This window comes from Phodopus roborovskii, unplaced genomic scaffold, assembly GCF_943737965.1.
Source record: "Phodopus roborovskii unplaced genomic scaffold, PHOROB, whole genome shotgun sequence".
Lineage (NCBI taxonomy): Eukaryota > Metazoa > Chordata > Mammalia > Rodentia > Cricetidae > Phodopus > Phodopus roborovskii.
The window spans coordinates 31,617,678-31,633,943 of record NW_026126517.1 but is presented as its reverse complement, the minus strand read 5'-3'; the positions used below and the strand labels follow the sequence as shown (position 1 = coordinate 31,633,943).

At 43.3% G+C, this 16,266-nt stretch overlaps 1 protein-coding gene across 2 annotated transcripts in view; it reads left to right on the top strand.

Moving 5' to 3' along the window:
• Window positions 1–2,930: 2,930 nt before the first annotated feature.
• Window positions 2,931–16,266, top strand: part of Skic8 (SKI8 subunit of superkiller complex) — a 27,979-nt gene continuing 14,643 nt past the window's right edge. The window contains exons 1-10 of one of the 2 annotated variants that reach the window (XM_051197498.1): window positions 2,932–2,973; window positions 3,693–3,720; window positions 5,316–5,421; window positions 5,743–5,915; window positions 9,319–9,467; window positions 9,654–9,747; window positions 10,756–10,849; window positions 12,441–12,533; window positions 13,516–13,594; window positions 15,334–15,626. In XM_051197498.1, the coding sequence (XP_051053455.1) occupies window positions 2,962–2,973; window positions 3,693–3,720; window positions 5,316–5,421; window positions 5,743–5,915; window positions 9,319–9,467; window positions 9,654–9,747; window positions 10,756–10,849; window positions 12,441–12,533; window positions 13,516–13,594; window positions 15,334–15,423 (918 nt within the window). In that variant the 5' untranslated portion in view covers window positions 2,932–2,961 and the 3' untranslated portion in view covers window positions 15,424–15,626. Of the gene's footprint in view, window positions 2,974–3,692; window positions 3,721–5,315; window positions 5,422–5,742; window positions 5,916–9,318; window positions 9,468–9,653; window positions 9,748–10,755; window positions 10,850–12,440; window positions 12,534–13,515; window positions 13,595–15,333; window positions 15,627–16,266 lie in introns of those variants that run through there. The other variant, XM_051197499.1, reaches the window with a different exon arrangement.

Genomic DNA, 16,266 nt, shown 5'->3' with positions numbered 1-16,266 from the left:
CATCCATGAGCGCCACGGTCGCGCCTCACTGACGTCAGAGAGCTGTGCGGCCGGCTGTGCAGTGGTGAGTTGGTTCGCTGGGCGGTTGGGTATGGTGGTCGTAGGTACTGCTCCCTGCCGGGGCGGGGAGGCGGGAGAACGAGGGAGGCTTGGAGGCCGCCACAGCAGGTTTGTTCACGGAGGTTCCAGGGGCCCAGGGCTGACTTCCTGGACTGCTTACACTGGCTAACCCTCGAGGCACGAGTCCCGAGGGCAGACGGAAGGCCCGTATAGGTGGACTTCTTTTGCATCCAGATAATGTGTTGTGCATCCCGGAAATGAGGCCCGGCTTCTTTGAGGGGGGAGGTAATTTTCCTCTAGATGGAGGCCTGTCTTAACACAAGTTCTCCAGTATTTAGCCGCGATTTAGATAGCAAGCTTCACGTCGAGGCACGCTTAGAAGTAGAGACTGAGTTCCTTTTATTTCAATTGCCGAACGGTATTATGCGTTACTAACGTGCCTGAGGAACTTCCATAGAGATATAGGTTAGTCCCTGGGAACACTGAGGAATGAGCATTGAATTCTAACTGGGAGTTTTTCCTAGAGAGAAGATAATAGAAGAGCAGGCTTCTAGAGATTTCTTAGTTCTGAAATCACCTGTCATGAGGTGTGGCTTAGCACGAACTATAGCTTGTGTTGACTTTCTTAGGGACCGATGCTTCCCTCATCCTCTCTAAGCCTCTCTTATCTGGCCACGAGAATGGAGCTGGTTAGAATGCCTACTAAGCAGAGTAAACGATGGTTCAGTGAGCTAATCTGTACAGTATTTAAAATAGGACCCAGTGCAGTCCATTCTCAATGGCTCAGCCTGATAGAATTGCACACCCTGTTTTGAGGGTAACTTTTTAAAAGTTGGCTCCCTATACATCTTCCTACTTTTAAAAGTGCCGTTTTTCTCTATTGTGAGGTCCACATTGGCAGAGAGGAGGCTGGCTTATTAAGAGGGCTGATGCTCAGTCAGAGTTTCCATGGCACTTGTTCAGCCAAAATGGTTCTTTCCTTCTGGGCAAAGTCCTGCTCTGGAGTCACAAATTATCCCACCTGATTAAGACCTCTTAAGGCTGTTTAGGAATCATCTATCTGTTTGATTTCCTGTTCCTGAAAAACCTTTGGTAACCCTTTGGGTTTGTCAGTTTGAGCCTGGATGCCTGAGGTGTATGGCCTTTTAAGCTGTCTGAGAATGGAACTGAGGGAGTGGTGAACTTGGATTAGAAGAAAATCTGTGCCCTTCCCTTTCTTAACCTGTCATTGAAATTAGCATATAATCCCATTATGAGTGCACACAATGAACATACATTAAAAATGACTTTATTAATGCTTTAAAGATCATGATGTTTCCATGTCGGGATGCTGTGATGGCATTTGTTTGTTTGTTGTTGTTGTTTGTTTGTTTTGAAACAGGGTCTTGCCACAAAGCCAGGATTAGTATCTCTAATGTACTAGGATTGTGGTATATATTGCCTGGATATTGTTTAAGTTTGTCACCTTCTGACATTATAGCATCTCTTAGACTCTGCCAGTTCTTATTATATACTGTGCGAGTAAAGATCCATGTGTCTTTTGCTGCCACAAGTTTCCTTTTTGTGTTTTGAGAAAATTATTTTCCACATATAGACTATTCTCTTGTGAATTTCTTAACTGATAGTATTTATTTGTAATCTTTAGAAGACATGTGCAGGTTGTTGAATCCTCTGGATCACTTGATGCCCAATTCTGAGTCTGCACTCTGTTGTTTTTGCTCTCACATTACAAGAAAATGGGCTTTGGTGCCATGCCTTCTCATTTCTGTGTGTGTTTGTTGATTAGAAATCCTGTGGTGAAGGTAACTCTCTGGCATATTGTGGGAATGTTATCCCATGCTATTATTCAGTGCAGGAAAGCTCTGGTGAGTCTTAGAAAATATGTTAGTCTTCGTTTAGGCTGAGTTCAACATTAGTGAATTACTAATGTACAGTCGTTCAAACAGAATTACACAAAACTTGGTTACATATTGAGCAGTCGACAAAAATGTGCCCCAGAGGTTTTCAGTGACCTGCTTCTGATCTCCAGAGGAATGATTTGTTACTGCCCATTTGATGGCTTGTTACCATCAAATGGTAACTATAGACCATAACTGCCACAGAGAGTGACAACATACTAGGTTTCCTTTCTAATGTGAATTTTATGTGTTTGAAAACAACCAGAGAGAGAGTTTATAGATGTTACAAGTCTGCTAGCAATAGGGCACAAAAACATATTAAGACCTGGGAAGGTGACTCAGTGAGTAAATGCACCACTGTCAAGCCTGACACCCAAGCTCAGTACCTGAGAAAGAACTGATTTCCACAAATTGTCCCCTGTCCTCTACAGGTGAATACACACACACATACATGCAGATACAATGTGTGTGCATATATGTTTAATCTTCAAAAATTAAGAACTCTTAATGAAATTAAATCTGTTCATAAAGTAGATTAGGCCCATTTTTAGCTAAGTCTTTGAAAACTTAGACCTGTTTGACTCCTTCCAACTTTATTTACATATCTGTAGGCTCTTAAAGGCGTTTTTGGTTGAGACTACCATGAGTCCATGCATACAAGAATGTTGGATTCCCATGTTTGATTTCTAACTTGAACAAAATTTAAAATGAATAGGGCCAATAATTTTGTCTCTGAGAAGTAGAAAGGAACATATTGGCCACACTCTGCAGTCAGATTTGGGGAAAAGAGCCCATGGATGGAGGCAATATGTATTACTAACTCCCAGAGAGAAACACCCAGGGATTGGTCCTTTAGAAGGGTGTCACAGCTTCAGAACAAAGGGTTGCTTTGGTGAAGTGGTTCCTCTGTAGCCTCCTTGTGCTGATAACATCATCTTACTGAATTCCTGGTGTTGTTTTCACAGGGCTATCTGGCCTTTAGATCTTCATCCTTGGTTAAGAAATGACCAACCAGGTAAGGTCTGTACTGAGAGAAAAAAGTTTAGTCACTGGCAAGTTCAAGACCAATAGATTGCTTGAGTGTATGGTTAGTTCTTGTCCTGTCCCCAAAACCTGTGTGACCTTGAGTACCTGCTCATTACAGGGTTATGTGGCATTAGTAAAGTGTACCACACTGAGATTAGTTTATGTGCCTTTGCCACATTTTGAGTGGGACTGGGGAAGTTTAACAGATTTGATACATAAAAGTAAAAGTTGAAATAGGAGCTAGAACAGTCATAAGCACCTTTAGGATCAGGGACAAAGCTAACTACGTGTATGGACTGTGTAGTCTCAAACAACTGCAAAAAGTAGGTTGCAGACAGCACTCAGCTCCCTCCCGACCATGAAGAAAGTGTAACTCACTGGCCTTACACTGGGTTTGGGGGTGGGGCCGCGCACCTGTGGTGGCAATAGCACTAAGGAGGGTGAAGCTGGAAGATTGGTGCACATTTAGTGAAAGCTTTGGCTACATGGAGTTTGAAACCAACCCAGTCTATCTCGAAAGCCCCTCCTCCGAAAACAAGGTGAAGAACTGAGTTTTCTCTGGTGTACTATACAGCCTTGTATGAGTAGCAACCAAGGATTGTGTAGGATGGGCAGGGAAGTGCGTGGTGACTGTCTCAGTTGAAGTGCTGGAGGGAGGGAGTGCAAGATAACTGAAATCTGACTATCTGCTGTTGTGTTCTTTTGTAGTACAGTATTCTCTTCAAGCAAGAGCAAGGTAAGGAGTCCACCTCTTCAAGCAAACTCTTTTGCCAAAAAAAAAAAAAAAAACAAAAAACAAAAAACTGTCCTCTTTGGTTTCTTTAAGATTTTATCACACCAAGTAGACACACAGATCTTTGCAGGATTGTTTGTGGTGGCCAAAAATAAATAGCTGTATGGGTCTGGTAGAACAGGCCTATAATCCCAATGCTAAGGAAGTTAGATAGGATTGTGCGTTCAAGAACAATCTAGACAGTGGAATGAGACGTTGTCTTAATCTAAAAAGTGAAAAGAGGGGTGGATATATCACTTAGTGGTACAAGGCCAATCCCGGTACTACAAAATAAATAAGTAAATATATGAAAAATAACTAAAAGAAAGGTGGGAGCCGGGTGGCATAATGGAGAAGTCTGTGATGAGGGAAACTCTTCCACCTGACGAAGATGTAGTCCTGCCTTCCCTGCTGCCAGGGTAGGAAGAGGCAAGAACCCTTTCGGTGTCTACACTGCTAGGGAGGTGGGCTTCAACCTGGCTCTAACGCAGAATTCGCTTTCCATAGCATCCTCCAATTACAAGTGTAGAAACTCTTTTAGAGGACACTTGTCTCACCTGTGTGCATGGTAAGGCAGGCCTGAGGCCAGCTGAAGGGCTAACTCCCTAGTGAGAGACCTGCACAGGAACAGCATTTATGCATGGACTGGGTAATCCTATCCAATCAGATGGGTTAGAAACAGCCTTGGGAGTTTGTGACATTTATGAGTCCCCCCCTAGTTAACCAGTCAGCATTTCAGGTGTGCCAGGCAATCAATCTGCTTGTAGCTAACATCTTAGCAGGCTTGGGTCTAATGAGGATTATAAGGAAGCTGTGATAACGTCTAACTCAACAGCTGTTTAAGTTTAATCCCCTTGGATTCGTGTTTTGGAAAGGTAGCCTCAGAGAACTGTAACCAGGCATAAAGGTTTTATGTATATTTATCTTGTTTAATAGGTGCATGCCAACTTTGCAGATTTCACAGTAGAGCTCACAAAGTGTGTAGCTTCCAGATTTAGACTAAATGTGGACTTCAGTTAATATTCTGAGTTTGAATCCTAGCCCTGCCCCTTCTTAGCTTCATTCCTTTGGGTGAGGTACAAGGCATCACCAAGCCTCCTATTCCCTATTTGTGGAATGAAAATGATCTTTTAGACCATTACTATTTATAGAACTGTCTCCTGGTTTCTAAAGGCTTCTGAGGTAAAGCTTCAGTCAAATTGAGGTTCTTGGGAATGGGATACTTTTGCTCACTTTAGTCATTTTAGCCAAGTGATTGATGTTCTAGTCTGATGAATAGCAGACTAACAGGTCAGTTACTGTATTTGGAGTCTGAAGATCTGTCCTGTCCTCATCTTGCTTCCCTTCTTGTAACTGTGTTTTAGGCTAAGTGGCTAAAACTAAAGAAGAACCACTAGTTTTTATATAGTCTCACCCACAAGTCCAGTGGAGCCATGAAAAGATAGACAGAAGTGGACAATACTTCAGAGCTGTCAGCTTGTTTTTCGGCTTTGTTTTTATCACATTAAATTTAGGAGTTGTGTGCATAGAAACTTTAAATGAAGCACTTTCCATTCTAGCCCATGATGATGCCATTTGGTCTGTTACCTGGGGGACAAACAAAAAGGAAAACACTGAAACTGTGGTTACAGGATCCCTGGATGACCTGGTGAAGGTTTGGAAATGGTGAGCGCTTCTCCCTTTCAAAACCTTGGAAATTTGGGACAAGGGCTTTGCTTCTATAAAGAAAGCAATGATCTGGGCAGGAAAACAATGGCAGCATAGTAGCTTTGGACTATCAGCTTATTTTTTTCTTGTTGGCTTCCTGTTATTTGGAATTAAAGCTGTGTGTGGTGGGGCCCTCAAAGTTAAACCTGGCTGCATTCTATGTTTAGTTCTCAGGGTTCTCATCTCATTGACCATTTGTTGGTAATGTCCAAGGACATAGAAGTTCAGATGCCAGTATAGTATGTTGTTTGTAAAGAGTCATTTCTGTCCTCGCTCTAGGCGTGATGAGAGACTGGAGCTACAGTGGAGCCTGGAGGGACATCAGCTGGGGGTGGTGTCAGTGGACATCAGCCACACCCTTCCCATTGCTGCATCCAGCTCTCTGGATGCTCATATTCGTCTCTGGGACTTGGAAAATGGCAAACAGATCAAGTCTATAGATGCAGGACCTGGTAAGAACTTTATACGTTGAGGAGAGGTGAGAGAAGTCCACAGTCCCTTTCCAGACCTGTTAGGGAGAAAACTGTAGTCACTCTAAACCAACCCTAATGCCATTGTAATCACACAAGGCGCTATGCTAAGTGATAAGCATATGCTAAAAACAACATCACATCATTTCAGACCAAGTTTTGCTGCCAAATGCATTGTAATGCTATAATTACAGGAAAACCAAACCAGTGTTTTTTGATTTCAGAATTGACCATTTGGGATTGTGAGCACACGCCTTTAATCCCAGCGCTGGGGAGGCAGAGACAGGCGGATCTCTGAGTTCGAGTCTAGCCTGGGCTACAGAGCAAGTTCCAGGACAGGCTCTAAAGCCACAGAGAAACCTGTCTCAGAAAAAAAAAAGGGGGGGGGGATTGTGAAGCTGTGCTGGCTGTGCCAGTGCTTCTCTACCTGACACCTGAAGAGGCACTCACTGCCTTGCAGAACCCTCAGGTCGGAAGAGTGGTTATCTATTAATTATGGTCAAAGTGCCTGGGTTCTAGTGTGTGGTACATAGAGAGGAAGAAACAAGTCCATGGATTTTTTTAAAAGTACTGTGGTGTAGAGCAAATACTGTGGCATTTCAAGATTCTTTTTAGCCTCCTGTTCACTTAAAATGCCTATGTGGTCCTCATAGTAAAGCCTGTTCTGTTCAGTGCAGTGACCTCCAGAGATGCAGATAGTTGGCTTCACTGCACACACTCCCTTGTGGATGGATTGTGAAAGAGCTGATCAGGTTCTTGGGGGAGCAGATTGCCCAGTAGACTTGCCTCCCTCTACTTATGCTCTTGGCTTCTGTGGACCCTTATATTGCATAGAATGAAGGTTCCAGGGCTTGTAAGGAAGCCCCATATCTGGAAACTGGGTGCCTCTCTCCTCAGAAGTCAAGTTTCCTTGACTTCCAACTGGAATTTTTGTTCAGAGTACTCATGCCCAGTCCCTTTTGGATCCACTGAGTCACAGTTTAAGAGTGTGAGGCTATAGGAGAAATGGCTCAGATGCTAAGAGTACTGGCTGCTCTTCCAGAGGTCATGAGTTCAATTCCCAGCAAGTATGGTGGCTCACAATGATCTGTAATGAGATGATGCCCTCTTCTGGTGTTGTGCAGGCATACATGTATACAGAGCACTGTATACATAATAAATAAGTAAATAAATCTTAAAAATAAAAAGTATGAGACTGAAATGTGTATCTGAAAAAAGCCACTTGGATACTTTCTGATGACTTCCCAGTTGGCTGTCTACATTCTTCTGGGCTTACATTATTCATGGAGAACAGGGATCTCCAGCCATCCTGCAAAGCCTGCTAGCATTAGAAAGAATCGGATCTGTTGCTGATTTTAAAGAATATTTTTATTACATTATTTTGTGTGTGTGAAAATCAGAGGACAATCTGTGGGAGTCAGTTCTTCCATGTGGGCCTGGGACTTGAGCTCAGGTCATCAGATTTGGTGGCAGGTGCCTTTGCCCACTGAGCCATCTCCGTTGCCACTTTTTCACCCTCTCAGGACAGTGGCACTGGTTAATGTGTAATTGTTGTGGCCCTATACACATCATATGTGAAAAAGTGGTTGCAAGTAAAAGGTTTTATATCTGTCCAGCTTGCTTTTCCTTCTACTGGTTGTAAAAGTTACTGGGTTGTTTTTGTAATGTCTTAGGTGTTGTCTGGTTTTGGGGTTTTGGGGTTTCAGTTTTCAGTTTTTTGAGACTAAGTCTTACCACATAGCTCAGGCTGGCTTCCAAGTCATGGCTGCCTCTTCTGCTCAGCTTCCCAAGTGCCAGTGCATAAGATGACCGTTGTGGAAGATACTGAAAAGAATAATAAAGTGGGTGGATGTGCTTTGGGGTGAAGGGAATCTCTTCAAAACTAGATCATGTCTTGTCAAATAATGAGTGAGCCTTGCTGCTGACAGCTAACTGGCTGAGTGCTTTAGGTAAGTCTGGGTTTACTGAACCCAGGGAAAACGGATGTGCTGTGAAAATGTACCAGCACAAAAGGGACAGAAAGAGTGGAGAGAAAGAAGTCGTTATCTTGAAGAAGAAAGTGGAAATAGACAAGTAAAGCGGGGGGGGGGGGGGGGGATTACCCCATAATTGGCATTCCACCAGGCTGTGGCTGTCTAGCTGCTGACACAAGGAAGAGGTCCCTGTACATCATATCCAAAATGCCCATGGAAAAAGAAAAGCAACCCTTGATGAGGAGGAGGAACTTAGGGCTTGCAATAAACATTTACTCTGCAAGTATTAAAGGTTAAATCTTAGTGTGCAGGTTTTGATGAGTGCACATGGTTCCTGTTTTGTGCCTGAAGACATCTGGTAGGAAAGGGTCTATATTGCAAAGAAAGTAATTGGGATGTGCCAAGATAATCTGAAAGAATCATTTTATCAAGCTTTGAGAAATAAAAGTCGGGGTTTCTATTTAATCATTTTCTCTATAAATAGCTAATTATAACAGAACTTTTAAAAACATACTTCTTGGTGTTGGAGAGATGTCTAGGCAGCTAAAAGCACTGACTGCTCTTCCAGAAGACCCAGCATCCATCCACATGGTGGCTCACAACTGTCTGTAACTCCAGTTCTAGAGTACTTGACAGCCTCACGCAGACACACATGCAGGTAAAACACCCATGCACATAAAATAAAAATAAATAAACTTTAAAAAATTAAAAAATTACTTTTTAAAAAGACAACCATACTTCTTCTTAGATATGACATATATGAGGGCTGGCAAAAGTGGGTGTATTATGGTTCTCTGAAGAAACAGAACTAATAGGACATATGTAGTCTTTATTGTTTTTTACAGTGTTTTTGAGGTTCAACCATTTTGTAGCACAGATTTGCTCCTTTCTGTTGACACAAAATATTCTCTTATAAGGATGTAGTATATTCCTCTCCTCATTCACCATTTGAACTGTTTGCATTTCATTTGGACTGTTTACATACAGCTTGAGCTATATGCTGATAAAGCTGCTGTAGAGATGAGCGTGTCAATCCGTTGTACATGCTTTCATTCCTCCTGAGTAGCTCCCAACAGTGGACTTGTGAGTATTGTGGTGTTTGCTTTTACCTAAGAATCTGTCAAACTGCTTCTCAGAGTGGCTGCCACATTTTACATTTGCCATCAGAATAAGGAGGTTCTGGTTTCTCATGTCCTTGTCAGTTGTGGATATTGTTCAGGTGGTTTTTATTTTAAGAACAAACAAAACACTTAAGAATCTCTTAAAATTTAAACTTGGTAAAGAAAAGAATTAGAATCTTTACAGCATGGTTCCCTGACTCGAGACACTTTCTCCAAGTTTAAAGACGAGCATTTGATCAAACTACAGTCTGTAAAATTCTCACTGGGCGCTCCCCTTTGCTTCCTTTCTAGTGGACGCCTGGACTTTGGCCTTTTCTCCTGACTCCCAGTATCTGGCCACAGGAACTCACGTGGGGAAAGTCAACATTTTTGGTGTGGAAAGTGGGAAAAAAGAATATTCTTTGGACACTAGAGGAAAATTCATCCTTAGTATTGCATATGTAAGGAAACCTCTCTGTTGAGTTGCTGTAGCTGTGGTTCCCCTGCCAGACCCTGCAGTGCTTATTAGCTGCTGACTATTGGTGTGGTTTGCTGGCAGCCAGTTAGCTCTGAGGCCAGCAGGATGGCTTGTATTCAGAAGGGACGTGCTAACTGATTGATCTCAAATCACTCATCTCTCCCCACAGAGTCCTGATGGGAAATACCTGGCCAGCGGAGCCATAGATGGGATCATCAATATTTTTGATATTGCAACTGGAAAACTTCTGCATACGTTGGAAGGTATCCACAACTCCTCATCCTAGCTTGCTCACTGGAGGGATTATCAGATCACAAAGCACAAATGCTTCTTTTATTAAAATTGTTTTTTATCTCTGTTGGAAAACTGAAGTGCTACTATGTGTTAGACATAGCACTGTGGCTTTAATCTGGACACAATAGTTCTTTTTTAGTGACATAGGTTACTTTTTATTTGTGTGTGTTTTCTCTTTTCTCCTCATGAGCTTTGTGATTGGAAGCCTGTCCAACTCCACATTGGTGGCCTTGGGAGAGATTGCTCCTCTTGTGTCTGATTTTGAATTATAATCAATTGCATGTATTGCTTTAGTTTACCTTTTACCCAACTGCAAAAGATTTGGTAGAGAAATAATGTTATTACTTGTTGAGCCTTACAGATGTTGTTTGTCTAACCTTATAAATCAGATGCTGCCTGTACTTCCATATTTGTAGCTGGGGAGGGGGTGGGGCTAGTTGTTTTGTTTTGAGACAAGGTTTCTGTGTGGCCCTGGATGTCCTGGAATTCACTATGTATACCAGGCTAGCCTCAAAATCAGAGATCTGCCTGTCTCTGCCTCCTGGGTGCTGGGATTAAAGATTTATGCCATCACCACCCAGCCAGTTTTTTGTTTTTTAAGATTTTGTGTGTGTTATGTGTGCACAAGCTCAGAAGCCAGATTTCAGATCTCTTAGAGCCAGAGTTACAGATGGTTGTGAGCTTCCAGCTGTGGGTGCTAGGAAATGAACTTGGGTTCTCTTCGAGAGCAGTACATGTTTTGATTTGACTTTTAACAAAATATATTGAGTTCCAGCTGATTAGAGAACTAAGGAGAGATGGCTCCAGGAGAGAGGTTGGAGGCCTGTGGGAGTGGAGGAATGATCTAGTCAGTACCTTTTTTTCTGACTGAAGCTCCAAGGTTGTTACAGCTAGTTACCAGTGGTCATTAAAAGGGCACAGTTAGCAGGAAGCTTGTGCCACGGAGCTGCCAGCTCAACAGCTTTTCTGAATTTCAGGCCATGCGATGCCCATTCGCTCCTTGACCTTTTCCCCTGACTCCCAGCTCCTCGTCACGGCTTCAGATGATGGCTACATCAAGATCTATGATGTGTGAGTTACCTTTCCAATAGTAAAGGTGTCAGCAAGTGACAGCTTTTTCCCTTTACTGAGACAAGCCACTCTAGGAATTTGTGCCTGCTCTGTGGCCATAAGGCAGCTCAGATGCTTTGAACTCCCAGCCATTTCTCCCCCATCCAGCCCCTCTAGCTAGAGCTTAGAGTGTGTCCCCAAGGACTGTGTGGAGGAAAAGTACATCTTTCTCAGCACCACCATTGAGGGCCCACTCTGCTGTCCCTTCTGTTGTGTTCCTCTCCCACATTCTCATCCCCACTGCTGTTGCCAGCGTATGCCTTGTGCTGTCCTGGGTTTCATTATTAGTCCCCTGCTAAGTGTGCCTCCAGCTCATCACTTTCCAGTTCTTTTCTAATGTCTTACACAGTTCTCACTCTAATATGTCCTTTGTGGGCCTCCGTAAGCTCTTTGAGAGGTGAACTCTGCAATCGAAGGGCATGCTGCTTTTGACATTAGTGGTGAGAGGATGCTGGGGCCACAAGAACTCTAAATGTAACATGAGCTTGTTAGCAGTAGAATCTAAAGTGCTGAGACATCCACGCCTCCCCTTAGATGAAGAGGACCTCAAGCTGAGGTGGCGATTGCCCTAGCAGTAGTGAACCTCACGATTTCTTACCCTCTTGGGGTCCACCACATCCTTTTAGGGCTGCTTCTGTTCTTCCTGAGGCAAAATTGCTGACCTCGGGCCCAGGTTGCTTCCCCTGTCATAGGCATTTGGTTTCCCGGGAAAGATGGATGGCTCAGCAGTTAAGAGCACTTGCCAGTCTTCCAGAGTTCAGTCCCCGGCACCCACACTGGGTGCTCACATTACCTTAACTCCAGCTCCAGGGGTTCATGCCCCCCCTTTGGACTTCATGGGCACTTGCACACAGATGGAACACACATAAAATAAAACCTTTTTCAAAATGAAACAATCATGGAAGTAGTTGTAGGAAATGGGCCTACCTTGGTTTTTTGCTTGTTCGTTTTTTTTGTTTGTTTGTTTGTTTTTTGTTTTTGTTTTTTGTTTTGTTTTTTGGCTTTTAAAGGTATTTTTTGGTTTTGAAGGGGTTCTGTGGTTGTTACAGGGTATCACTATATAGCGCTAGCTGGCCTGGAACTTGACATGTAGAGAAGGCTGGCCTTGAAATCACAGAAATCTACCTTCTTTCAAATACTGAGATTAAAGGCATGTGCCACCACACCCAGCTTCCTACCTTGTTCTTGACTATGTTCTGTTGAGCCACATATGTTATGATGGGCACATCTTGCTGCTTGCCTGTCACTGTGGGAAAGGTCCTGTTGCAGGAGGGTCTGGCTGTCCTGTTCACCCCTACTGCTCAGTCTCCTTATCTTGGAATTGACTGAGCCATCTTTGCACCTCCAAACTCTTGATATTTTTAACTTAATGCTGCTAAAAAATTGTCTCTGGTGTTTGATGCTACTTCACTGAAAATAGGATTTATGACGTAATGGCCATTCTGATATCACACCCAGCCATGTGAGTAGAGCTAATAGTTCATTAACCAATTCTGCAATTAGAGTGCCCCAAATTAGCATCTCATTTCTGTTTGAATCTTTCTTCTTCCAGACAACATGCCAACTTGGCTGGCACACTGAGTGGACACGCATCCTGGGTGCTGAACGTCGCGTTCTGTCCTGATGACACTCACTTTGTCTCCAGGTACGTAGGAGTCATAAATTTCTAAAGCACTTGGCAAGGGAAAACAGTCTTCTGATAATGCCTTAAAATTGAGAGAGTACATTACATGACTTTAACATTCTGGGGCTAGAGAGCTGACTCGGCAGTTTAAGAGCACTGGTCAGCCACTCTTCCATTCCCAGCCCCAACATGGGGCTCACAACCATCTGAAACTCCAGTCCCAGGGGGTCCCACGCCCTGTTCTGACCTACTAAGATGCATTCAGACAAAATGCTCATACACATAAATAAAATTAAAAACTTTTTAAAGTAATAAAATAAATTCAAGTCGCCCTGGCCAGGCATGGTGGTGGCACAGTCCTTAATCCCAGCCCTGGAGAGGTAGAGGCAGGTGGATCTCTGTGAATTCAAGGCCAGACTAGTCTGCATAGTGAGTTCAGAGCCAGCTAGATCTATGTAGAGAGACAAAGAAACAAAAAAAAAAAAAAAAAAAACCAAAAATTCAAGTTGCCTTTGTTTATTTTAGCTTTTAAAGGACTTCATTGTTGTTTTAATAAAGTTGGTCTTAGCTTGATCAAAGATATTCTTATACTATTGAAATCTTAGATTTTTTTCTTAAAAGTCTAGGTTTCCACTTACTGTCTTGACATATTCTGGTGTTCTAAGAGGAACTTAGACTCTGGAGATCTGCTTGTACAACGTGTTTATGGGTACCAGTGACATCCAGGGCAGCTGAAGGGCACTGCCCGGTGGTTCAAAGAGCTTTGACATGTCACTAGACTTCCTTCTCATCCGGAAAAGGGTAGATAGGCTTGAAGCTCCTGACAGTGGTACTTGGCAGGCAGCCAAGCTGATAAGGAGAATCTTGACCACCTTGGTGAGGACATAGTCATTTGGTGCTCTAGTCTAGCAACAAAGGGGCTTCTAAGGGTAGTCGTGTGTAAGTCTGCAGAGGGGTGCAAGTTAAGACAGTGTTCTGATTCTAACCTTTGCTTTTCAAACAGTTCATCTGACAAAAGTGTAAAGGTTTGGGATGTTGGAACAAGGACCTGTGTTCACACCTTCTTTGATCACCAGGATCAGGTACGAGTAATAAGCATGTAAATTATTTTGTGTTTGGCTTGCTGGCCACATTCCTTTACTAGCCTTTCTGTTGGAGTTAAGAGTATTAGAACCCTGGGACATGTTAGCCTTGTGACCCCCAAGGCATGTCTGCTACACATACCAAAACACAACTGACCACTCCCTTCTGTGAAATTATACACCTAAGCCTGGGACCCTTCTCTGGGTGCTTCTAGGGGAGCCTCCCTCTTTGGGAGGTTCCACTGCTTAATATAATCATTTACATTTTTGGAATTATCCAGGGATGTGAATATTTTAAACATAGAAGTTATAGTTTATTTTCTTGTAATGATAGTACTAAGCCTGGTTTCCATCTTAGGTAGACTATCTTTGTAAGATGAATGGGAAATGGTAATGTAGGTACTTCTTGGTCCTTACTCTCCATAGGACTTCCCTGAGGAGTCTTAAAATGCCACCTCTGAGCTGAGGGTAGTAACACATGCCTGTCATCCAGCAATGTGGAGTCTGAGGCTTGAAGAGCTGTAGCAGCATACTGCTTGCCTAGCCCTAGCTTCAACCTTCCAAAAGGAAGTGGATTCTAATTCAGTCAGAGCCACGTGGGCCTGAGGATCCCTTTCCCTGCTTTTTGATCAAGGGGAAGTGATTTTTAAAGCAATTTTGCACTTTAGCCCAGACTGGCCTTGAACTTTCTGCAGTCCTCCTGCCTGGATTACAGGTGTGAACCACCTTGCTTGACTGAGACTACTTGTAACTCTCTCCTGCTTGTTGCCCTCATCGCTGTTCTCAGCAACTCCAAGTAGCAAGGGTTTAGACTCTAGAGGAACAAGGAACTAGGCAGCATAAAAATTACAACTCTCAGAGCAACAAATCAGCCCTTAATATATTTGAATGCTTTCAGAGATCTTATGTATTTTTCTTTTTGAATGCATCTTACTGTAAGCTAGCATAATTATTCTTGCAGCTTTGTATTTATCTTAAATTATCTCAGTGAAGTTGAAGAGTTGAATGTTGGTAGTCCACTATTGACTTTAAGCATTTTTTCTTAGTATTGCTTATTGTGGGGCTATTATGGTGGTGTTTCATAGAAAGATGCTTGGAATGGAAGTGAGGCCCTTTTATGGCCTGAAACCAAGGCTAGCGTCCAGTCTCAAGGTGAGGGTGACAGAATTCCTAGTAATCACAAAGTTAACTCAGCCACATTCATTCTAAGAGGAAGTGTGAAGCTGCTAATTTAAGCACAGACCCAAAAAAAAAAAAAAAAAAAAAAAAAAATCCGTGGTGTTCAGTACCGAGTTGTCTAGTTCCCAGGCCTTTGAAAAAGGGTAATGATTGACTACGTTAAGGTTAGGGATGGGCACAGGAGTTGGATGAGTGGTTTGCAGTTTTGCCTACAGGCTTCTCCTAGGAGCATAGTGCTGGCCCAGGCAGGAGTCACCTTATGGCATTGGGTAACCCTTGGATTCTGACCCTTTGAAAGGATAGATTGTTGTATTTTAGAGGGGGAAGTGCTAGTCCACAACAGCCAGAGGAAGTGGCCCAGTTAGAGGCTAGACTCCATTGTTGCTGGCTTCTTGATAGTCTAGATTCAGGAGAAGAAAGGAACAATGTTGACTCCTCCATTGTTGCTGGCTTCTTGATAGTCTAGATTCAGGAGAAGAAAGGAACAATGTTGAATCCTTAAGCATTCCTTACCCAAATTCAGGAATTAGAATGCCTTTTGGTTTTGTTTCTATTTGCAGGTTTGGGGAGTAAAATACAATGGAAATGGATCAAAAATTGTGTCTGTTGGAGATGACCAGGAAATTCATGTCTATGACTGCCCCATTTAAACACCAGCATCTTCGAGGCCAGTGCCACAGAGTATGCAGGGTTGTTCATGACATTCCTTACCTTCTTAGGCACACTTAAAATACAGCATATATTGTAGTAAATTTTGTAGATACACTATAAAGTGTTTCCTGTTTTATTGGAAATGCTGCTCATATTTTAATGTAAATAAAGCATTCTTAATGCAGTCACCTGCATTTGTGAACACACTGCTCTTTTCCTTGATCCTGTCCCTGGAGAACAGTGTGAACTGGCAGTTACGGAAAGGGAGGACATGCCTGAGGGACCAGAGTTCCCTGGGTGACTCGTGATGATGTGCCGTGAGCTCCCTCAGGCTGTCCTAAGCACACCACCCTATGTCAGAATGGCGTATGAAGGAAACAGGCTGGGACCATAGGAACATTTTGGCTCCACTTGCCTGGTGATCTTTCTGTGTCATATATTTAAAATGCCCCTCTGGCACACCCTCACTTTCTCATTCTTTTAGAAAGGCCTGCCCTAACCGTTTCAGGCTCGACTGGCAGACAGGGCTGAATGCTGCTGCCTTGGACTAGAGTTCCAGCACCTTTGCCTCCTCAGCAGTCGCCTCCAGACTAGGTCTGCGTGGTAACGGGCAAGGGTTAATACACTAACATCCTGCTGCTTGCTGCTTCTTGCTTACCAAGACTGTGTGTCTGGTCATGCTGTGCTGGTCCAGGCCCAGCTCTGTAGAATAGTCCACACTGGATTATTTCCCACCTCTGCCTTTCCCACCCCCCTACAGCTACACGGTCTTCAGTGTCTCCTCTTCAGACAGTTGGGAGGTGCCTCAGATGGCAGCTTATCAGAGTCCTTGCCCCCGATTC